Source organism: Epinephelus moara, chromosome 10, assembly GCF_006386435.1.
Source record: "Epinephelus moara isolate mb chromosome 10, YSFRI_EMoa_1.0, whole genome shotgun sequence".
Lineage (NCBI taxonomy): Eukaryota > Metazoa > Chordata > Actinopteri > Perciformes > Serranidae > Epinephelus > Epinephelus moara.
The window spans coordinates 30,011,477-30,035,374 of record NC_065515.1 but is presented as its reverse complement, the minus strand read 5'-3'; the positions used below and the strand labels follow the sequence as shown (position 1 = coordinate 30,035,374).

Genomic DNA, 23,898 nt, shown 5'->3' with positions numbered 1-23,898 from the left:
ACCTTCGGCGAAGCCTTTTGGCACGAAACTGTCACTGCGCCAAGCTGGATCTGTCGACACCTCCCCCTGCTGCGCTGCCACACCCATCTCAGCGCACCTCGGTCTGCCAAACTACCAAACTGAGCACGCCTCGGGTTGTGCTGCTCGAAACTAGCTCTGCGTGGGGTTCGCCACCCTGCGCTGCACCGGGAAACTAGAGCCCATGCTCTCAAAACGTCTGCAGGAACGTGTGTGCCTACCTTTTATGTATTTAGGGATAAGCCTTTGTATTTGTGAATGTGCCATCATGCTGTACATATTTATGTGTGTGCTTTTCCTCTGAAGGTGGCTATTTACTTGAGCTGTGACAATGTCCGTTCACAGGATACAAGGTGGAATATGTTAGCAAGATCAATGAGAGGGTACGTCTCGGTGCGACTCCTCATGGCCTGCAGGTCTTTCTGGATCGATTTCCCATTTTGGCTGCAGCCTTGCTGATGCAAAGATTAGCGTAGTAAAGAAATTGCATGAAATTTAAGAAATGATGACATTTGTCTTTAATTCATGAATGAAGTCACTGGTGTTGAATTTGAGCACCAGACAGACACAGATCAAGAACAGGATCATGATACCGTGTGTGTGTGTGTGTGTGTGTGTGTGTGTGTGTGTTGGGGTGTAGTGAGAGGTAGCATCAGGTTCCTGCTTCGAGGCTCAGTGTATACTTGCATGTGGTATGAGGAAGAGATAGGTTGGTCATGAGCTGATGTGATGAAAGAATGAGAGTGAAGGAATTACCAGTAAAGAAATGGAGGGGGACAACTGGGCTTTCATCTGGGGTAAGAACAAGCCAAGAGCATGTGAGATCTGTTTGTTTGGCATAATTGTAGAGAAAAATTAAATTAAATTTGATCAAATTAATCATACTAAATTTGTTTTGGAACTGGAATAAACTAGAGATGGATTGTGATTTGACTTTCTTCAGTGAAGGAAGATCATTATAAATTATTGGACTGGAAATTGAACATGGAGCTATGTAGTTTCCCTTGCTCAATACAATGGAGTTGATTGTTGCTTCAGTCTAGTGTTGTCCTGATAATGTAGTGAAGCTTGAGTTGTTGTTGAAAAAGATTTTGTGAAAAACTAGAAAACATAAACCATGTCTTCAAATCTGTAGTGAAAACTACATTTTTCATTTTGTTGAGCGGAGAAAATTAAGCTCAAACTCTGAAATGGGAGGTTGTGGTGTTCCATGTGTGGACGGACTACTTCTCTTTTCTTTGGAAGCAGCTTTTATCACGCACCCACCTGGGGTTGGATGTGCATACCGTCCATTTTTTTTACAGCAGAAAATTTAGTGTTCGTTTCAAGGTCCCGATTTTGCATTTAAGGCTATTTTTCCCCCTGAAAAGTTACCGAAACTTTTCTCAAGGCCAGAACACACTGTCAGACTTGTTGCTTAATGATAGCGCCGCTGAGTGGCTCCATTAGAGCAGCTGTCGATCATTTGCCTTGGTCTAAACCACACCGTCATGTTTACAGTAGATGTGGTGGGTCAGTTGCTGACTCAGGCGAGTCAGCACATAAGAGATCTCCCCTGCTTTCTGTAGCATTATGGATTGAAGTTTTGTATATGATCAGCTGTCTGACCAAACAACAGGTTCCTCTGTGCTCCACAGCTCTCCACAGCGATTCTTGTTAAATTCTTGGCGCATTGATTTCTCACTGCTAATGATTTTTCCATTCCAAAAAAGATGCCTTGAGGATTGCAAGGCTGTCTGTCCATCTGGGATGACCATGAACACAATTTTAGTTTTAAAAGCAAGTGTTTACCTTCACAGGGATGCAGCCAGTCACTCAATAATACATAAAAACGCTGTCTTTAATCTCCTGGATGACAGATGCAACACAGCTGACCCCACCTGCACTTTAGCCCACCCACAGACACCACCTTTCAGTCTCTCTTCATGCAATAATTCACCCCTCGTTCTCTTCTTTCTTCTCAGGATTGAAAAAACGTACCAGGAAGGCCTTCGGGATACGGAAGAAAGAAAAGGACAATGACTCCACGTAAGTGCTGATGCTCCTTACTGGTGTGCTGCATGAACGCCGAGCACATCAGTTGTTCCACTGCTGAAAGTACAATGATGCTGTGCAGTGGAGCAGAGAGCTGACTGAAACCTCTGAATTTGAGTTATTTTAAGAGGAACAAATATTGTATGGCAGCAGGTCTTGGATATATGTTACGGCAGAATGAAAGGATTAGCCTAGATTTACAGGATTAGTATTAAGTGCAGGTTTCATCAAATCAGTGTTTGACAGCTGCCTCCATTGAACATGCACAGTTTGAGAGTCCGCCAGTCAATTATGAGCCACAGTGGTGTATTGTGTATTGTACTGTATCAATGGATCTGTTAAACTCCCAGTATGAATCCTGTGTGGTATGTTTTTATCGATTTCACAAAATAATGACCAGACTTAATCCATAATATCCCATAATTTAGACTATTATCTGTAATTTAAAAAATGTTCTGGGGGCGTCGGTCGCGTAGTGGATAGTGCCGGCATGTACAGAGGCGATGCCTTGCTGCAGCGGTCGCAGGTTCGACTCCGGCTTGCTACCATTTGCTGCATGTCACCCCCCGCTCTCTCTCTCACCCCATTTCACTCTGTCCTGTACATTAAATCTCTCTCACCCCATTTCACTCTGTCCTGTACATTAAAGGCAAAAATCCCAAAAAAAAAATCTTTAAAAAAAAAAAAAATTAAATTAATGAAATACAGTGAAATCAAAATGAGACATAATAGACCAGTTAGTTCACTCATAAAGTACGTGGTCAGCTTGCAGAATCTTTGTAAGCTCAATGGTTTTACAGCCAGTTTGTGACTATGCATGAGACACTTCGACTTGCTGTTAAAGGATTGTGTGCTGTGATATCTGAGAGTGTGATGTGTGAGTGAATAAGTGTTTGAGTTTGGTGGCGTGAAAAGGTTTTCCTTGAATACCCCCTTTTAAATATTTCAGCTTGACTAATTAGCAAAGCACTTGATTTCAAGATGAAGAGCTCATGTGTTAAGTGACTTTCATGCGCTCCTTTCTTCTCTGTTTCTTTAAATTCTCACAGGGGGTCCCCAGACAGAGACGGCGGTGTAAGTAACAGAAAATATTTAATATATATCAGCCAGTTATTTCATTTATAAATTAACTATTCACTACATGTGTTTTACTGGAGGAAATTAAGACTGGTGATTGTGAGGTTGATTATTTATTTTGTGTGTTCTTTTTACTTGCCAGGAACCCCACGAGGTTGAATCGGTACTGAACTGTAGTCTGTAGTCCTTTGGAGTAGATTAATCTCTAGATTAGTTAGTCTAGAGCTTAGAGGTTAGACTGATTAGAGACATCACAGCACTATCTTCAGCTCAGTCAACTGCCAGTGTTGCTGTTTCAGCTATTGTTTCATTAGCAGGCTCTCTGAGGAGGCTTTGAGAAAAAAAAAAAACATAAAGGGCAACAGGATATTCCCCTGAATCCTTTGGGGTAGCTCAGAGAGACCCTAAATCTTGAAATATTATCCAGCACTGTTGGACAATTTGCAGCGTGCTGGATAATAACAGTAATCATCGTCATCATCAGATCGTTAGTGACCAAGTGCAGAAAACAGAGAACAAATTACGGCCTTGTAAAAGGGAAATAGGGAACTGAGTCTCATATGACATGACTTCCAGAGTACGCAGCATCAAGGTTTATAGGGCAGAAATAGTTGCAATACAGTTTCACTGAACAGTAAAAAATACATTCATTGGTAGTGCAGTAGAATATAATGTACCCTCACTGTCCGGGTGGGATTTTAATCAAAATGTCTCTTTCTTCCTAGTCTCAGAAGAAGACCAACGGGGCCCCTAATGGCTTCTACGGAGATATCGACTGGGACAGATATGTAAGTAATAGGATTACTATTTTATGCTGATTTTAAACAGTGTTTCAACATGGTCGGCACCAGCTCACCCTTTAATTTGCAGTGAATGGGCTTATTGTATTGATCCATATTATTGTAAAATCAATTTGCTATTGACAACTCTGTAAACAAAGCATGTTAAAAGGGGTTACAGATAGTAAGTCAAGTCGATGGGTTTACTATTTGCAACCTTCAATTACATACATTTTAGATCCAGATCATGACTTTGTCAATATGCATGTGGTCGTGTTTCATTGAGCAGGGAACATAGCCTTTGTTAGGACCGGAAGCCTCAGTACAACATATTGATTAAATGTGTCAACTGTAGCTTATTAACTGACAGTACTTTTTGAAGTGACTGCATTTTGTTTGTTAGCATTGTATTGGCCGAAGTGATATCACAGCATTGTGTAACTAATAACATCATTCACACTCTCCAAGAGATTTATACTGAGTCCCTCTTTGTGTTTCAGAACTCTCCTGAGGTGGACGATGAGGGCTACAGCATCAGACCTGACGAGGAGTCGGAAGAAGGAGATATCCTCTGCACTGCTTGATTTGTCATCTGATAGAATTAATTTGTCCTATTTTTCTCTGCCAATTTACTCTGGCCCACCAAAAATGGATTGCTTCCATTATTAGTACAGGATTTTTTAAATTGGTGCTCATTGATAGAGATCAGTTTGTGTGGTGCATCATTCTGCTGCGGCTGCCAAATCAGTGGAAACAAATCTATAAAAGCAATTATCCTCATGTTGTAAAAAAAAAAAAAAAAAATCCACTCACAAAAAAAACCTTCACTCGATGTACGTACAATGATGTCAAAGTGCGTCAACTGCTTATCAAAATGTTAAAACATCCAATTAACAAAGATCTAAATAAAGGTAATGTGGTGCAACGCATAACACAGCTACAGAAGAATGATTCATTGATGCACCAGACGTGAGCAGGAAGTTGCAGAGAAGTGTTTGAGAAGAGCCCCATAACGTCTTTCTGAAGCGTGAAAATATCACTCTAGTCAATACACTGATTCCCCAGACAGTCGTCTCATATTGAGCAGAGGTGATGCTCTGTTTGTTACGATGATGAGACTGTATTCATCACTTTGCAAAACCCTCTTCAGTGGGTTGAAAATTTGATCTGATTAAGGCCATGCACCTCCATCCTGTGGGCAGGCATGCACCAAATTTAAGTTGTAACTTGTATTAGGTTAAGGTTAGGATTGCCCGACCTGTCAGTTAGTTTAGCGGTAGTATTTAGGTTTCAATAGGTAATGGGTACTCCACTTTATCAGCCTTGCGGAGAGGTTATTTTTGTTTCTAGTGTAGACCAGGGAGGCTAGTTTTACTAGGGATGTAGTTCCTGAAATAATCATGTAGTGGCCTTTATAATATTATGCAAGTTGAATGTCAAGATATCAGTTTAAGGATGGAAAGAAACATTGCTTTTCTTTGACGCCGCGCTACCACCCATCACCAAAAAGCCCCACTTCTTTTCCTCCGATGAGTCGGAAGAAGAGGAGGACCACAGGAAGAAATTCAAAATCAAGATCAAGCCACTGCCGGCCGATCGTGTAGTGTCGGCGCCCTCGGTCGACGAGCTCAAAGCCTCCATAGGCAACATAGCCCTGTCCCCGTCTCCTATGGTGAGTGGCTCTGACGTCGCTGCCCTCTCACTGCTGGCTCTCATTAACAGATGGCTGCTTATTAGATGGTTTAGGTGGTTATTATGTGCATGTGTGAATCACTCCTGCTTCTGAAGATGTAAAATTAGATTGTTTTTTGTGCACAGATATGTTGGGCATGCATGTGAGTTGTTCACGTTTTTCCAACTAAGGTGCTGCATGATGTTGTGTGTGCTAGTATCTATTGAGCTACTATCTTTCTCTGCAGTGGATGGATGGATCACTGCTTCACCTTTTTCTGGTCTTTACATTACAACACAACTAGTTTGTTTTAATAATCCAGTATTGAATGTTGCGTAATGTCTCTGGTTTAAACCCTAGACTAAAATTACAATTCATGTCTTTGTGATCAGTGATATCAGCTGATTTATGGTTGTTTGAATTCAACAAATTAAATTGTAACTCTTGTGATACTTGGTCAGCGCTGTCAGCGACCTCGCTGTTCTCCCATTTTGTCCGATGTCCTTTAACACAAGACAGATGTCCCGCCATGACAGAAACCACAGAATAACAGGGCGTGAAGCTTTTTGTTTGAAGCGATGCAGCTGAGTTAATGAATCCAAATTTAAGCACACATCCTCTTCATGTAGCCTGTAATCAGTAGTGGGACTCTAAAACAGGCTTTGGCCTCCCCTGCGTACCCATGATCCCTTTCTTCTTCAGTGAGGACAGTTAGCTTGGGTGTCCGCCTTAAATAATTCAGGTAGGAAAGTGAGGCACAATGAACCGGTGTGTCAGTCCGCTGTACAGTGAGATTGCTTGTGGTCATTTGAGCTTGTGGACTCAATAATTTAAACCAGCCTCCCCGTGTTTACCTACTGACTCCCTTAACCTGATCAGGTGTGAAGGTCTTTCCATGCTGTTAATGGTTGTGTGCACGTTTGGAGTTGATAGGACACATCGGTTGTTTTTGCCACACTTTGCTCTCAACCTACGCTGAGGTGACATCACATTAGACTCGGGGAATAATGATAGACATTTTGTCACTAGTTCCTGGTATATTAACAGTTAATCAATTTATCGGAACAGTGACAAACAGATGGATCTGTAATGAAAACAGCTCTGATAATATGACAGATTTGGTTTTGGGGCTGTTATTCATTGTAGTATTATCCAGATGTGCTGATGTGTGTTTTTTTCTAGACCTTGAGTCATCTGAAATAAGTTTCCCCCAACATCGTCTAAAAATTCACCTCGTGCAGTCAAGTCACCTGAATGTTAACCAAAGTCATGCCACTGGAATTACTGGCCTATAGTTGCGATTACGAAACTGGCACTTTCACCTCTACCAGTTCGAATTAGCATCACGTTTGCCGGGGCACCGCTTTTCCCCCCCACAGATAAATTACATGAGTCACACAGTCACTCCCAGTCCCTGGCAACTCTGGGTAACCTTGGCTATGGACTGACAATAAAATGGTCTGATGAAAAGAGGAAGAGGGGCCAAGTGTTAACAGGCCTCCGAAAGCAAACGCTGCCTCTTTCCACTGCTTTCTAGTTCTCCCTTATCCCTAAATTGATCCTGTAAAACGTTATTCCCAGACTAAAAAAAAATTAGGGCTCGCCTCTTATTTTCAAAAACAAGACTCACAGTTGACAACAGCTCCCAGCCAATTAAATATCACTGAGATTCCCTCGACTAATAACCGAGGCTCTACATTCTAATGCTCTTGCTCTTGGGTCTCTGCAAGTAAAGATGACATTTCATTTAAAAAGACACTGACAAGCTCTCACCCCAGCTTTGAAAAACCTGATATGCATACCGAGTATTATACATACCTTGATACAGAGTTTCGTATTTAGAGGACTGCGTGAGCTTAATTTCTGTGGTAATATTTGGCATATTCTGTCTGAATTATGCATAAGTACACAAACTTATGAGAGGGACATGACGATGCATTTTAGCAGCTTATTTCACATAAAGCCTTAGCCAGGATTCGGTGTTGACATCATGTTAGGAGGAGTAGTGGGTAATGTGTAGGTGGAGGGCTGAAGGGAGCCATAGTACTACGCCAGCTTTATCAGTCTGTGTTAATGATTGCTGTTGATGTAGATGGCTGCCTACTTTGTATGCAGATGTTTTGCTTTGCCAGCGTTAATATACTATCCCCACTAGTCTTCTAACTGTTCCACCCTTCTCTTCTTTTTATTTCTCTCCTATCTTTTATTTATTTATTTTTTCATTTGCTGCCTCTAATGATGCTAACCTCTGTAGAGGAGTCCGGTAAGCCTTTGCTTTGCATGCTCATGTGTTTTATGTCTTTCTTTTCTTGTGTGCTCTTTTTTATTTGCTCATAAAATCAGCTCTGTGCTGCTGAAAATAGAACTACGAGTGAAGCAAGATATCATGCCAGTGTGTAATAACTATAGGCTTATTATTAGCCCAGCATTTAAAGGGCAAATGGCTAATGCTATGTACTTTGTCTTTTGATGTGAGTGTGTTTCATTGTGGTGTTCTACTGTATGTAGGCAGATTACAGTACGTGCATGTGTGTGTGACTGCTCAGCATTTTTATGCCACATGTTGATTTGTTTGCCTTGGTACTTGGAGTACAAGCGCGCCGACTTTTATGTTGTTTTCCGCTGAGTAAGACGTCTTAAATCTGATTTTAATTGGTTCTGGAGTCTTGAGCTTCCAGCTCTTGGTCAGAATGACACAACTGCAAGCAGTAGACGAGGCAAGGAAAAGGTCAGGGAGGGAGTTAAGATGCTAGAATTTAAAAGAATAGGCCTTACGTCCCATATTATTCCCCAATTTTCTTATTGTGTTCTAACATTTCAACCAGAAAGACAAACATCTTATTTTTATGTTGAATTGGTCATATTTTATAAAGTGTGCCATTACTGTAGCCAGCCACTGTGCAGTCAGGTCGACACAGAGAATCCCCTCAAGCGAAGTCAGTCACTTTACAGCTCAGCTGACTCTCTGTTCAGAGATGACTTGCCTCAGTTACAAAATGTTTCATTACTCTTGCACCAGAAGCAAAAATGCAATATTGGAATTTCAAAAATGAAACAAAAAAACTGTATCTCTATTTATTTTGTATTTTATGATTACTATGAGTGTGTTAAAGACCAATGTTAGTCCCTGACAGAGGCTAAAAGGTCACAGTGTGTGACTCTACATGCTTCCTGACGTTCTTCCTGTTTACATACAGCAGAGAGACGATGATTGGTCATGACAAACACGGCTTTAGCTGTGTCCTGCACCAATTTACCCAATGAAATGAATCCCCTCCACCAGCACATCCCACCCCCTTGTTGCATCACTTTAATCACTCATGGCTCACTGCACAACTGGAACAAGCACAAGAGTGAGGGATGGAGGAGAGAGAGAGAGACGGTTGATGCGAGACAGAGGTGACGCAGGCAGATGGAGAGATTTTAGCTGAGATGAAAGAGACCAAGGGGGCAGATAGGAGACTAGAGGGGAAAATGGAAGGAAACTTAAAAGGATTAGATGGCAAAAAATGACTTTTTTTTTTTTTTAACTTATCAAATAAAGGGAAAGAGATAAAGATAAGGGAGGGGATTGAAGCAGCTCCACAAGATATTTTGGAAGATGTCCAGTCACAGCAGGTTCAGAGATGACATGAAAGGTTCAGGCAGACATCCTTATTTATCTGACGCTCTTGAATTTGCACACTCAGACTTTTGTTTTTTCTCACCGTCAACAGAAGAAGGGGGTGTAGGCATCAACACAAACACAGACCAGTTTGAAAAAGTCCTGATATCCTCTTGCCTTATCATTCAGCGGCTTATTGAACTATATGCATTGATGCTCAGAAAAACCTCACACCACACAAGGCTGCATGAAAAAAACCTCACAAAATCTAAAACAGATAAGCACATAACGCCGTCTTTATGGATATGTTATATTCCTGATCCCCTAATCTGACCGACCAGGCCAAATTTCTTCTTCTCCTCATGTATGATGTCTGCTTTACTGATTTGTCACTCTCTGACCAGGTGTCTCTTCTCTCTTCCTTTTTGCTGGTCACAGAGACGTAGCCCGGTAAGTGTCCTTTTCTTCCGTCTCCCTGGGGTCAGGCTAAAAAATATGTCACATGCTTCTTGTACCCTTTTGCTCCTCACCCTGTCCTCGGTGTCGGTTGAATAAGACAGAAAATGCATAGGTGGGTTCAGTGGCTGAGGCGACGGGTCAAATCTGTTAGCTAATTTGCTTTGACATTAATATTTAAACATAAAAATAGATATATTTTTTCTTAGATTCTCAAGATCACTAGCGTGCTTGTTTTTCATCTTGAATGGCTTCATGCTTGGCCTCTCCAGTGAGAGAAAATTTGCACTTTTGACAGCTGGACCCTTTGATGTCTTACTTCAGTCACTCCCCATCGTCGTGTCTTCTCGTCTCATTTGCTCCTGCCTCTCTTCCCTCTCCTCCCCCTCTCTCCTCATCTGCCCTTTGCCTTTTTTGGCCTTTTGCGGCCTCCACATGATGAATTCATATATATGCTCGCGCACACACAGGGTGTTTAAGATCACAGCATAGAGGCGATATTATTGTGCTGCTGCTTCTCCAACAACACAACTCATTTTGCTTTTAACTTCCATGCGCTTCAGCTTTATCAGCCTGACACCCTCTGTAGTATCAGGGGGGACTTCTGAAGACTTCAAAAGCATGTTTTGAAAGCTTTCCAATATTTTTTTTTTTGCTTTGACACCTCAAACCACTGCTCACAGCATAGTTAGGCTACTTCACTGCAGGTAGCAGTTGCCATTTTCTAATGTGACACTAACAATGTTATTGTAATTGAATTGTGGAGTTATTTATTGGGGTTACTTACTCACCTTACTTTAAAGTGGATCCCTAATGGCAGATATTTTTGCTTTTGCATCTGATATACAGTAGCTGCTGAGGTGATTTATTAGAGCTCTCTGTGCCATATATCACCTAATGTGCACTGTTCAGTGGCTCACTTATAAAGCCTAAGAAATGTCATTTACAGTTCCGTCAAAGTGAGTATGAATAGGTACTGTAGTTGGTGAATACCCAAGAAAGACTTTCAGTAAGTCTACCACTAAAATTTACCTGGACATAGAAATAAGAAATGTTTATTAAAATGCAAAGTAGCTACTTAAATAGCTGCAAGATGTATTTTCATTTGGGGGTGGCTTGGTGGCCGAGGGGTTGGGGCACTGACTGTGGACTGCAGTGCCCCTGGATAACGTCCAGCTGGTGACCTTTTTGTATCTCATTACCAATCTCTCTTCCCTCATGTCCTCTCATGTCTCTTCTGTCTACTGTCTAATACTAGCAAACGTCTTTCTGTATCACAACCTGCCCTGTGCTGCTGTGTTTTAATGCCTGCTCCTGTGTAGCTTGTAGCTGGTCAGGTACTTCCACAGGTCTCAACAGATTGAGTCAGCCTGTGGCTCAGGTTCTCCCTCTGACCTGACTGTACAACCTATATTATTGCACAGATTAAACCACACAGCTTTTTATATTAAAAGAAAAGTTGTTGTTTTTGACTGCCATGCATTTACATTTAACATTTTTCAGTGTATTTGCAACTGTTGTACATAGATGAGGCTTTAATGTAGGATGCTGATTTTAGTCTCATTTCTGTCTTGTTACAGGGTTTGAAAAGGAACACATCCAGTAAGTATTAGTCATGTTAATCCCTAGGCCAGGTCCACTTTTAATGATAGTGACTTCCAAAGGATGTGATGCAAGAGCCGCATTTGCTAAACAGATTTAATTCTGATTCCAGGTGAGGAGATCGCCAGACCGAGACGTGTTGTTCCTACTTTACCCACTGTGGCCCCCACACCAGCTCCAGCTCCAGCACCACAACCTCCCAGGTATGTACCTCACTGTCAAGGGACAAGCCACTGCCACTCAATGTAAATGTGCTATTTGTATCATACTGTATGTGTCACTGCTGATTCCTTTGCTCGTTTTAAGAGCATTTTGCTGCTAAATCTGTATACAACCTCAATTCCAAAAAAGTTGGGACTCCATGTAAAACATAAATAAAAACAGAATGCAATGCTTTGAGAATCTTTTTCAACCTATTTTTTTTTTTTAATTTTATACAGTACAGATACAATAAACTTCATGTTCAAACTAACTAATTATTCTGAATTTGATGCCTGTAACACCTTCCAAAATAGTTGGGACATGTGCAACAAAAGACTGGGAAAGTTGTGAAATGGCCAAAAACCACCTGTTTGGAACGTTCCACGGGTAAACAGGTTAGCCTAGAATACAGTATTGAATGCCTGCCACCTTTGACCCCTCAGGCTGCACTGCATCAAAACTGACTTGATTGTATAAAGGATAGAACTACATAGGCTCAGGAACACTTTGGAAAACCATTGTCCGTATACACAGTTCATCACTGCCTCTACAAATCCAAGTTAAGACTCTACCATGCAAAGCAAAAATCATATCTTCAACAAAATCCAGAAACACCACCAGCTTCTCAGGGCCCGAGCTCATCTGAGATGGACTGACACAAAGTAGTAGAGAAGTGTGCTGTGGTCTGACGAGTCCACATTTCAGACTGTTTTTTTAAATCATAGACGTCATGTCCTCCGGGCTAAAGAGGAAAAGGACCATCCAGATTGTTACCAGCACAAAGTTCAAAGCCAGCATCTGTGATGGTATAAGGGTGTGTTAGTGCCCATGGCATCATGGGTAATTTTCACATCTGTGAAGCCACCGCAAATGCCCAAAGGTACAGGTTTTGAAGCAACATATGCTGCCATCCAGATGACATCTTTTTCAGGTATGTATGCTTATTCAGGCAACACAATGCCAAGCCACACTCGCAGGTGTTACAACAGTTTGGCTTCATAGTAAAAGAGCGCAGGTACTAGACCGGCCTGTCTGCAGTCCAGACCTGTCTCCCATTGAAAATGTGTGGCACATTATGAAGTGCAAAATACAACAACGGAGACCCTGAACTGTTGGGCAAGTCTTCTATCAAGCAGGAATGGGAAAGAATTTCACTTTCAAAACCTCAATTATTAGTGTCCTTGGTTCCCAGACGCTTACTGAGTCTTGTTGAAAGAGAAAGTCATGTAACACAGTGGTAAGCATGCCCCTGTCTCAACTTTTTTTAAATGTGTTGCAGGCCTCTAATTCAGAGTGAGAGTATATTTTACACAAAACACTTAATTGTATCAGTAGGAACAGATATATTGTCTTTGTACTGTATTCAATTAAAAATTCAGCTTTCCAACTTTTTTGGAATTGGGGTTACATTTACACCTAACTACATAACATGCCTTCCGAAGAAGGAATTTTCACTTGTTCCACTGCACATTGTTTTGAGAAACAGTATCTGGTTTTATTGTGTCTGAGACGCTCACTCCCTTTAACTGCTTTGTATCATTCAAAGATAGACCTTTGAGTTGTAAAGCAGTGCAGTAGATCTGCTGTGAGCTGTATTCTTTTGCCACACAGTGTTAATGCAGTGCACAAGCTAATGGAGCTGATGGCAGTGGTGATGTTCTCAGCAGGTTACAGTAATCACAGTCATGTCTCAAACTGTATTTATTAGTGTTCAAATCTTACATGTAGCTCGATTTTAATCTGCATGATAGTTTTCATTTTGGAGGTCAGAAGTGTCATATTTTGAAATAATTATCTCTTACACAGTGTGGAGCTTTCAAATGTCACCATCAAGCATCATTAGGCCTTTTTGGGAGTTTGGTCAGTCCATTCAACCGTGATACATTCTATCATGGTCGGATGGACTGGGGATTGGAGTCACATTAATCAGCGGTTCAACAACTTTCAGCACCTATTAGTCAGGTGAAAGGGGGAATTTTCTATTAGTCACATCTTTTTATATTCTTTCTCAAAGGCTACCAGCATCCAATGTCACCTCTTTAGTTGTCTCACTGAAACCCTCTGCATATGACTCAAGGCTTTTCTCACATGTGCTGAGGCTGTCTAGCTTGGCTTAATTAAGCAGGGACCCTAACTGGGATTTGATCTACTTTAGTATTAACTGAAAAGTTGCTAACAGCACTAAATATTTTTAAAAGAAGCCTTAATATCATTGAAAGAAGGGAACTTCTGTAGGCAACACTCTTGATATAACCAAAGGCTGTGAGATAAACACGTTATGTTGTGCTTCTAACATAATGGCCAATAAACTAAACAAGATTTTGTTTAGATATCGCAAAACCTTTGCCATCTTGCAAAAACATAAGAAGTTTGATTCAAACATTGTGTTTATTCTGCTGGAGGGCCACTTGAGGCTTTGGTGAATCTGCGGAGCTGTGACAGTGTTTATCCACTCAACAACACTGTGATGCTTTGTGTGCTGTGGGAACATAAACACATGCTCTTCTAGTGTAAATGCTGTCTTCTAGCATGAATGCTTGTCTTTATAGTTTGTATTGTATTCATTGTTGTTGTTGGGTCATTCTTATTGTTATTCTTCTACTCATGTTTCTGTGGTTTGTGTGAATGTTAGTTTTTAGTGTCCGCATGTGTCTGTGTGAGTAAGAAAAAGAAATATGCAAGTGCAGTTTTGTGCAACTTTGTGTTTTTATTATTTTATTTGTAATCAGTCATTGGTTAAACTACTTGTCAGTCTCCTGCTTTAGTTGTTTTTGATCTTTACATTACAACATATTCTACCTCTAGAGTTCATTGTGTTTTAAATACAGCACAATCCTCATAATTTGCTTATCTTAATAACTGTTGAAAATTAGTTATAATTTTGACTTATATTAAAGACGTTTATTTGTTTCATTGGATTCCATATTCCCCCCACCATAGCAGTTGCTAACCTTCCTTCCGTCCACACATGTCCTTAAAGATGTCCAAATATAATCAGAATACATTAGAGAAAGCGAAGTCTTAAAAGAAAAAGATGTAAATATATATATTTTTTAATCCAAACAGCTTTATATTTTTTTTTATATCTTAACATTACCAAATCATAAAAATAGAAATATTAACAAATGGGTCAAACTACCTCATATAATTTTAAAATGGATAATACTTGCAGAGAGTGTGATAACTAGTAATTGCAATAATACAGCTACAAATTCATGTAAACTAAGCCAACAACCGAAAAAAAAAAGATAATAAAACTGTATTCAGCCACATTATCTGAACAGTATAGTGGTTTTTGTACATTTGCATTTATTTCTTAAGAATGTAGGCATGGGTTTAGGAATAAAGTACCATTTATCCACATACTAAGTGGAATAAGTATGTGTTAAAAGGTATTTTACCTGTACATGACATGATGACGGAAGCTATGACAATATTTACACAGTGTGGCTGTTTCCTAAAATGACCTTCTGCAACTGTTTTGTCACACAGCGTCTCCTTTCACATTGTCCTCTGTCTGTTTCAGCAGTCAACAAACACCAGTCTCTGAAGACACTACAGCCTTATTTGGGCCTCCCTTGGAAACAGCCTTTGGAGAACAGAAAACTGAAGGTAACCCTCGTCTCTGTCTTTGTCACTGTTTTTCCGTCTCTGTGTACGTCTTTGTGTCTGTTGTTAGAATACATCCGTGTTGACTGTTGTTACCAGCGTTGTTGTTTTTGTCTGTGATAGCAACACAATGAAAAAGGCTTTCTGAACACACACTTATTGTCTCTTTAAGGCTGCCAGCTAAGCCCTGCTTGGCTGTCATAGCAGATATCCTCTCTCTCTCTCTCTCTCTCTCTCTGTCTCTGTCCTTCCTCTCCCTCCCTCTCACCTATTTCTCTAACATCATTGTTCTTCCCTCAGGCTCTCTGTGCAGTTGTGGATTCTCTCCATCTGTCTTTGCAAAGGTCAAAGTTGAAATTGGCACTGGGGGGTCATGTTCACGTGCACAGTGCAGCTTGTTAATATGCAGACTCTGCTGCCACCCGCTCTCAGCCAATCCAGTAGGATTTAGCAGCACAGGCTGTGGGAGAGCTCTTAGCTGTTACGCAACTGCCATGTCAGGCATAACTAACATCAACTTGACACAAATTCCCTTTATACAGTTATTCAGACATATAAAAAATCTCAATGTGTGTGACAACTTTTTACTCATTATGGTTTTATCTTCAAAAGATCATAAAGAGTGGGGGTGTGTGATAAAGATAAAATCTTTTCTCTGGTGTAATTTTACACTTAGTTTCAAGTCGATTAGGTACAGTTTGCTAATACTAATACAGTCTAATACAACAGCCCTACAATAAATCCTACCCTCACGAGACCTACACAGTAACGATCAGTGTTTGCTGTAGAGAGACTGCTTTGAGATGATTCCAATATTTTGTTCCCTCCATTTATAGCAGTAACAATGTATCTATTATTCATTTTGTTTCCAGTTTATTAGGTGCATGGAAAGCAAATGTAGTCTAATACAACAGTCCTGCAATAAATGCGCTGATAATAAATGTGCTGATTCAACTTTATGGTAATCTTGGAGGATGTATTGAGGTGCCGTTGAACTATACTGCACTACACAGAGAGGTGTTTCTGTTATTTAGCCCACGCTTATTGAAATAAATTTGAGGCTCAGCCCAAACCTACAGTAGGAAGTCTGATGGCATGATCCCCCCTCTGAGATTTTTTTTTCAGCAGCTATATGCACTATTTTTGAGCCATTTGAGATAATAGAATGCCTAAAAATCTGTACACCGTTAGAGGGAAAAAACATGATTGTTGCAACGGAAGAAAGTCATCCTGCAGAGCCTACATCCTGTCTTATATCTAATTGTTTTCCGACTGTCTTCATCATTCTGACACTTAACACAGCAAATGTTGAGGATGACTCATTTCACTTCTGCCGCCTAAAAAAGAGATGAAAATTGTCTGATGTTACTATTTTTAAGGTACGTAACACAGATAGGCAGGTGTCTGGTGTAAACAGCGTTACTGATCTTGAAACTTATGCTTGTTATACTTTGCTGGAGTTCACAGATGAAGTTCACAGCTGACAAATCTGCTACATTTGAAGCAATGCCATAATAATCTGGGCTGCTCTATTTGCAAATCAAGGGTCCCCAGCAATGATAGGTAAATGTGGTCCTTAATACAGAAGAACCTTTACTCACATATAATACATTTCTTTAAGGAATAGCATAGAAGGATAAACAGCATGGGCACATATTATTATCTGAATGAAACCATTTTTAAGGTATTCTAGAAACCTAAAAGATTTGATGCTCTTGAGAAAACATTCAGGCTTGAGCCCCAAAAGTCACCCTCCACCCTGCATCTGAGCTGCATCCTAATTAACTACCATAAAGTTGAATCAGCACCTCTCCATAACAGTTTTACCAAATACTCAACATTATAACCTTTATGAAGGTTGTATTTATTGCAGGACTGTTGACTGCTGTATTTTTGTTATATAATAAACTGCAACTGAGTGTTAATAATTTAGGTTCTTGTTAAATTTATGATGGGGATGTTGTTTTTGGTTAACGTTGTGAAGTAAATGCTTGAAAAATCAAGGTAATTCATCACATTACATCCTGTAAATCCAGTATTTTCATAAAGTTCTCTTGCAAAACTTTTACTTGTATATCCGGAAATAGTACAGTAACAGGCAGGTAGCTAGTTTGGTATAAGCAGTATAAAAGAATATCTTACTAAGATCTCATACAGTGTGTTGTCATGTTACCCTACCCTAATAATGTGGGTGTTGGCATCATGTGATTTGTTATTGAGAAAAGTAGTGAGGATAGTGTTTAACTACTTTTTACATAGGCAGGCTAATGGTAAAGGTAATAATAAACGTGTAGATTTCACATTAACTCTCATCATGTTGAATTTATATAATGCTATATACTATTGCACAATTTCAAAAAACTAATCACAGGATACAAGTGGGCTGTCTTGGTCACCCCTGTTCCCAGATATTTCTTATTCTGCCTCTAGAAATCAGTTTGAGTGAACAAGGTTGTAGCCATGTCCTCAGATACATTTTGTGCTGAACCCTGCATCCCACTATTACAGTGGCACTGAAATTCAGTTGGCAAATGTTACAACACATCCTGACTGCTGTTTGCCACTGAGGCTGGAAATCGGTCTTCTCTAATGAAAGATTTTATTGACATGCTGGTCTCTGTTGTTTCCTCTCTTGCACCTAATGCTTTTTTAAGCCTCGCAGAATGAGAAACCCTTTGAATATGTTGGCTCTAATGCCGCTGCCACGGCCTGTTCTGTCCCCTTCTGAACTTAGTGGGTTTCTCGGGGTCCGATGCGTGGGGGGCTCCTCTGTCAGAGTCTGAATCCTCTTTGACAAGATCCTTCCCCACAGGAAGTAAGTTTAATAACCTGCATATTGTGCTGCATTTCTTCTTCTCCCTGGAATGACTGCACGGATCCATCTGCTAACCTCATGAACCTCATCATCATCTGACTAACAAACAGGCCTGCACACTGACCCAGTCCAACACTTGTGTGACCACAACGCCCTGCTCCTTGTTACAAACAGCCAGCTGTAACCCATTTTATGTTATCAGCCGTTTCACAACCAAATGATTCAGCTTTGGCTGTAGTTTATTCTGGGAGAGGTCAGTACCTGTCTCCCATACCGCACCAGCTCATCCTCCCTCGCTGCCTCCTCCTTGCATTTGGCATGGTGGTGACTGAATGTGCTTTTCTGCATGGTTAATGCTTTATGGGATGATCCCTTCTCCCCGAGTTGTTGTGGTTGTGTTTTGCAGGTGTGGTAATCCCTGCCATGTATGGAGTCAAACTTTCGAAGCTTTTGTTACAGGAATTTCTGTGTTAAATAAACATAAAACACCATTTACTTTATATAAACATTAGGCTGTAATCTCAATAAACAGATATCTGTGTATATGTGTGTGTATGTATATATATACATACATATATATATACATACACACACACATATACATATGCAGAATCTGTAGGTTACGGTACAAGATTTTTGTATCAGAAGCATTGTGGTTTCCATTTGTCATCCAAGTAGTATTGACCAATCATGTTTAAGTAGGTTTTCTGTTGTGCACAGGTAAGTCATTGATGTGGTAAGCAAAAGAGGCTGAACACATCGGTCAAATTGCAATCTCGGAACCCATCAGCTATTGTCTGATTAAGATTTCGCTTTTTATTAGCTTTGTGTAATATATCTGTATTCATATGTAGATATCAGTTCATAGAAATGAGCTGAGATGTTGTGTGGACCTGTTGCTAGTCGGATCTGTAGACAAAAAGCAGTGCATGGTAGAGGATCTTCACCAGGTTTTCCACTGGCAACACCAGATCTCCCGAAATTTTGGCTGTTCAGAGGCTTTATGTTTGTCAGATGAGAGCCGAAGGGTTCCCAAGATTGTTTAGGCAGTAATCTCCTGGAATTATCTGCTATAGGAATATTAATTGTTGCACTTTCGATTTGACTGCAGCTCCACCTCCACTTCCCCCCAAGAATGTCCCGACCTCTCCCCCATCGACTGGCTCTCCCTCAGCAGATAACGCTGGTAAGAGGTCTTCTCATCTATTTCTGCCTCCTGATATATCGCACTGTCACATCGGGATGAGACAAACTGTAACTTTAGATCTCAGAAGCTTCTTCATCTCTAACTTTCTGGCTCTAACTTTCTCTGTCGTTATGTTTTATCTCTGTGTGTAAACTTACTGAGCCCACAGCCTTTGATTGGTCCATTGGTTGTCTGTGTTTCAGAAGTGTCACCAGACGCAGACAGTTCTGTCAGAAAGCCCTCAATAGCTGACTTGGACAACATTTTTGGACCAGAAGAGACTCCCCCTGCTGGCGAGGACACAGGCGACTCGTGGGTCTGCTTCAATGCAGAATCTCCTGACCGGCCGCCTGTACCAGAGGAACCAGCACCTCCAGTACCAACCTCCCCGCCTCCACCTGAATCTCCTGCCCCACCCCTACCTACATCACCACCTCCTCCAGAAGACCCTGCACCACCTCCTCCTACTTCCCCTCCCCCAAAAGAAGAACCTGTGCCCCCTCTCCCAACCTCCCCGCCTCCCTCAGAGGAGCCTGTTGCACCTCGTGTCCCCTCGGGTCCACCTACACCTGAGGACCGAAATCCTCCCACGCTTGCCACCTCTCCACCCCCTGCACCACCAAAGGAGCTTGCGTCTCCTCCCACTTCCTCTCCCCCTCCTCTTGACTTACCTGCCAGCAACCCACCAGCTGCTGCTCCCAAAGCAAGCACCCCTCCAGCGGTGACTCCTCCTGCCGAGGCACCCACAGCATGCTCCGTCCCTCCGCCACTTTCCCTGTCTCAGGAGGAGCAGTCCAAGAACACAGACGTCACCCAACCCAAAGAGGACGGAGGTGAAACTGTCACCTCGCCCAACGATGCTAGCCAGGGCAGTCGGAGTACGCCTCCCCCACCTCCTCCACCGACATATCGGGCGGTGGTGTCGTCACCAGGTCCTACATCTGGAGCTGGTGGCACAAATAGCGGTGAGTGACCAATGACGGTAGTGAATACAGTTTATAGAGGACCAGTTTTTAGAGCTGAGATTGGTGAAAATAATTTACTGAATCACATCTAGATAACTGTGTTCAGAGGACAGTGATTGACTGTCACACTCTGACAATTTCCTCATCATCAAACCAGCCAAGCAACTAGTTATATTAATAGCCTCCATACAAATAAGGTTAGGTGGAGACTGTTTTGACTGGAGTTGAGAAGAGATTGTATTACAGCATTGCACCATCTCCAGTTTTCCTTTCAGCTGATTGCACCATCATTGTTGTTAAACCTGCACAAAGTGAACTGTGCATCTGCATTTTTATTTATCCCTGGGAAAGAGGTCATGTTTTGGCCCGTTGTATATACACCACCATTCTACTGCACAATTGTGTTATGTTAGAGCAGGTTTTTGTTCTGACTGACTCGTAGTTAAAGGTCAGACTTCAGTTTGGTAGAACAGTTTCATTTTTACTGCACATACACTGTCTACTGTAGGAGCTGTCAGCTAGTCCTGCCAGAAGGACTTCTACCTTTAAAAGTATGAACATTTCAGCTGTCCATTATGCAGAAAACTAACATTTTTCTTCAGGTAAATTTTAATAAGCCAGACTTAATACGGAATATATAACTATTTGAAGAAATAGTCCAAATAAAGGGGAAAACATTGACCAAATTTAGGCTAGTAGTTCACTAAAGAAAGTGTGTGACTAAGAGCTGCGCATAAACTGTAACAAGCCAAAGTTATTAAGAAGTAATTTTGTGTGGTTGAAGCTTAAGGAAAATCCTTATTGTCAGTGGTAACAGATACTCAAGGCATCTAAAATGGGAGGCTGTCTTCTCTTAATCCTGTATAGAGGTGTGCATGACAGAAGTAAAAACCCAATTTCAACTGAAGTAAAACAATAATATGAAAACTTAGTCTCTCTTTTCATGAAAAGCGCATTTAAATTTGCAAAAGGGAAACCAATTCTTGAGTATACACATTCCTTGTTACAGAAACTCATCACCCACACAACGACCACTTATATATTAATTATTCATGCTGTGTTGCCTTGAATTGGTGAAGAAAACTGTTCTTTCATTCCCCTGGTGGAGAAAGGAATTCAGAAATGGCTAATGTTGATAAAATAAAGCAAACTGGGGTCGCGTTTAACAACAGCACAACTATATTACAAATCTGTTAAGAATCTCTCACACAACTCCTGCAGTATAAGGTTCTCCAATACTTAAATTAATAAAAATTGTTTGCTGCTTTTGGATGCTTCATTGACTGGAGGCATATGAGAAAAACAGTGATCTTCATGAATTCAAGATAACAAGGTACGAATAACTGACACATGAATGGTCATTTATTTGGGTGAAGTATTCCTTTAATATTGTCCCCTGTTACACTGTGAGTATGAAAATATGTTCCGAAAATAAACGTAGGAAATATGCTTGCCGGTGTATTTAAAAAATGATCCTTTCCATCATGCATTTATTCTGCGTGTACATTGGGGTTTTTTCTACATTTAGACATCTAAAAAGAACAGTAGGGTTTAACAAAATAACATATGTGTCTATATGTTTCTGTTCTGCCCTGCAGGTTCCTCCTCTCCAGTGCGACCTTCCACTCCTTCGTCAGCGAACCCCACCCCACCACCACCTCCACCTCGTCCCCCTTCACGGCCCAAACTTCCTCCAGGGAAACCCACTATAGGAGATGTAGTAAGTGTTGTAGTTTGTCATATTTTATATTTTCACTTCTGACTGAGATGGTTGTGTTTTGCCTTGTTTAAGATTTAGTGCCCACTTAACAATATCAAACTGTGTCACTGTTGTAACAAGTGCTGGTCAGATAATACCCGGGGGGGTTAATTCACTGCCTTCCTGGTTTTTGGCTCACCTGCATCCTTACATGGACAAGCAGGAATATTCCATAACAGAGCCTTTTAAAGGCACACCCACCTGTAGAGCTTGCTTATGGTAAAATTAACTTTGGTACAAGTTTTTCAGGTGATCATCAGAGCTTAACCTGGTTACTCAAAATAACTTCTGATACCTAAATGTAACCATAATAAGCATTAGTTTAAGATACAAAATCCTTGAACTTAAAAAATGTCTTTCATTTTGTTCAGTCCAGAGGTGGGGGACACTAGTCATATGACTTGACTCGTGTCTGACTCAAGTTGCAAATTTGAGGACTTGAGACTTGCTTGACTGACACTGATGAAAGACCCGACTTTGACTTGGTATTCATGACTTGAGACAGATGACTTGAAAGGGCTTAACTTTTTTATTTAATATTTGCATTTTTCTAGACATTGAGAAGTTACATTTTGTTTTTGAAATATGATAACGCATATGTCGCAGCGGGGGAGGATCCACCGGCTGATATTCGTGCCCACACTACCACTTCCTCCTGCCCGCAGCTCTCCTCGGAGGAGTGGCAATATGTATAGCAGCATCATGTGCTTTTATTCAGTTCTATCTGCGTGATACATGTCAGATAAGTCTACAACAACTCATTCAGTATTGAACCTGCTTTGCAACCAGTGACACACCGTCTCACTGTCACTGTGAGAGCCGATACATGTCACTGCTAGCTTTATGTGCTCAGGCTCTCCTCTTATTTGTACAAGGTTTTGATACTGCCACAGTGCGTAACGAATGTTCCTTCCTGCTGTCCCAACATAAGTTCACCATCTGTGAGTGTGTGTATGTGCGCTTGCCGTGTGCATCCGTGCGCCATGAGATGGTTTCCCCAGTGACTTTTTTTTTTTTTCTTTTTTTGGCTTCCCATTCCTGCTCTGCTCCCATTTGGGGATTTTAACAGTGCGTTATTATCTCACCTGCTCAGCAGCAGCAGGTACATTATGTGAGTAGAGTCTGTCACCCTGACCAGAGGGCTTGGAGCAGCAGAGGAAGTATTTAAATCTTTAGTAAAAGTAACTAATACCACTCTGTTAAAAAATACAATACTTAGAGTACCTGAGTAAATGTGTCTAGTTAGATTCCACCACTGGGTGCAGCTTATGTTATATTATCTTTATGAGTTTGTGAGAGTAACTTGACTTGCTTGACCTGACCAGTGACTCAACTTGACTTGCATGATTTTCACCACAGTAACTTGTGACTTGCTCGAGACTTGAAGGTTATGACTTTAGACTTGCTTATGACTTGCACATGTGTGACTTTACTCCCACCTCTGCATCAGTCCAATCTGTCTGTATCTTTTTATCTTTTCAGAATCGTCCATTCAGCCCGCCGATCCACTCTGCCAGCCCCCCTCCTATCGCCCCATTGGCGCGGGCCGAGAGCACCTCCTCCATCTCCTCCACCAATTCCCTGAGTGCCGCCACCACCCCCACCGTCAGTAAAGAGCTCTCCGTGTCCGTGTCAGGTGTGTGCTCCCTCAACGGCCATCTGACAGCTGTGCTCACAGAGGCTAGCAGTCATGGTTGAATTTTACTTTTCATGTCTAAAATTAAAAGTTCATTCTTGATTTTATGCACTGGCCCTGTCCTTCCTTGTGCTCGTTTTTTTGTGGAATGAGTCACGGCATTTTATATTTATTTATTCATTTTTAGATGTGTGTTTTCTGGAAAGGGTGACAGTTTTCTGCCAATGACGGTCCACTCATTGATGAATATCAGTAATAGAGTGCCAAAACATGTTGTGGCATCTAATTACCACACATCATTAAAACCTATGCATGTTGTCAGCTGTTACTATCTGGAGATAGATGGGAACAAATGTAAAACATGACATTGGTGTCTTGATTTCTATTAATATAGATAGATACAGATAGATAAGGCTTCAGGTTGACACACACAAACAAATTTATATTTACCCTCACACGCACAGTATGAGTGGTTGGTGAAGCAG

General features: G+C 41.1%; 1 protein-coding gene across 6 annotated transcripts in view; it reads left to right on the top strand.

Annotated features, from left to right (window-relative positions):
* sgip1a (SH3GL interacting endocytic adaptor 1a) overlaps positions 1 to 23,898 on the top strand; it is an 87,330-nt gene that overhangs the window by 48,036 nt on the left and 15,396 nt on the right. For 3 of the 6 annotated variants that reach the window (XM_050056031.1, XM_050056035.1, XM_050056033.1), the window contains exons 5-19: positions 1,983 to 2,046; positions 3,102 to 3,126; positions 3,272 to 3,292; positions 3,855 to 3,917; positions 4,409 to 4,472; positions 5,402 to 5,580; positions 9,623 to 9,634; positions 11,221 to 11,242; positions 11,355 to 11,445; positions 14,970 to 15,055; positions 17,787 to 17,867; positions 18,979 to 19,053; positions 19,257 to 20,018; positions 21,617 to 21,738; positions 23,260 to 23,413. In XM_050056031.1, the coding sequence (XP_049911988.1) occupies positions 1,983 to 2,046; positions 3,102 to 3,126; positions 3,272 to 3,292; positions 3,855 to 3,917; positions 4,409 to 4,472; positions 5,402 to 5,580; positions 9,623 to 9,634; positions 11,221 to 11,242; positions 11,355 to 11,445; positions 14,970 to 15,055; positions 17,787 to 17,867; positions 18,979 to 19,053; positions 19,257 to 20,018; positions 21,617 to 21,738; positions 23,260 to 23,413 (1,821 nt within the window). The remainder of the gene's footprint in view (positions 1 to 1,982; positions 2,047 to 3,101; positions 3,127 to 3,271; positions 3,293 to 3,854; positions 3,918 to 4,408; positions 4,473 to 5,401; positions 5,581 to 9,622; positions 9,635 to 11,220; positions 11,243 to 11,354; positions 11,446 to 14,969; positions 15,056 to 17,786; positions 17,868 to 18,978; positions 19,054 to 19,256; positions 20,019 to 21,616; positions 21,739 to 23,259; positions 23,414 to 23,898) is intronic. The other 3 variants (XM_050056034.1, XM_050056032.1, XM_050056036.1) reach the window with 2 other exon arrangements.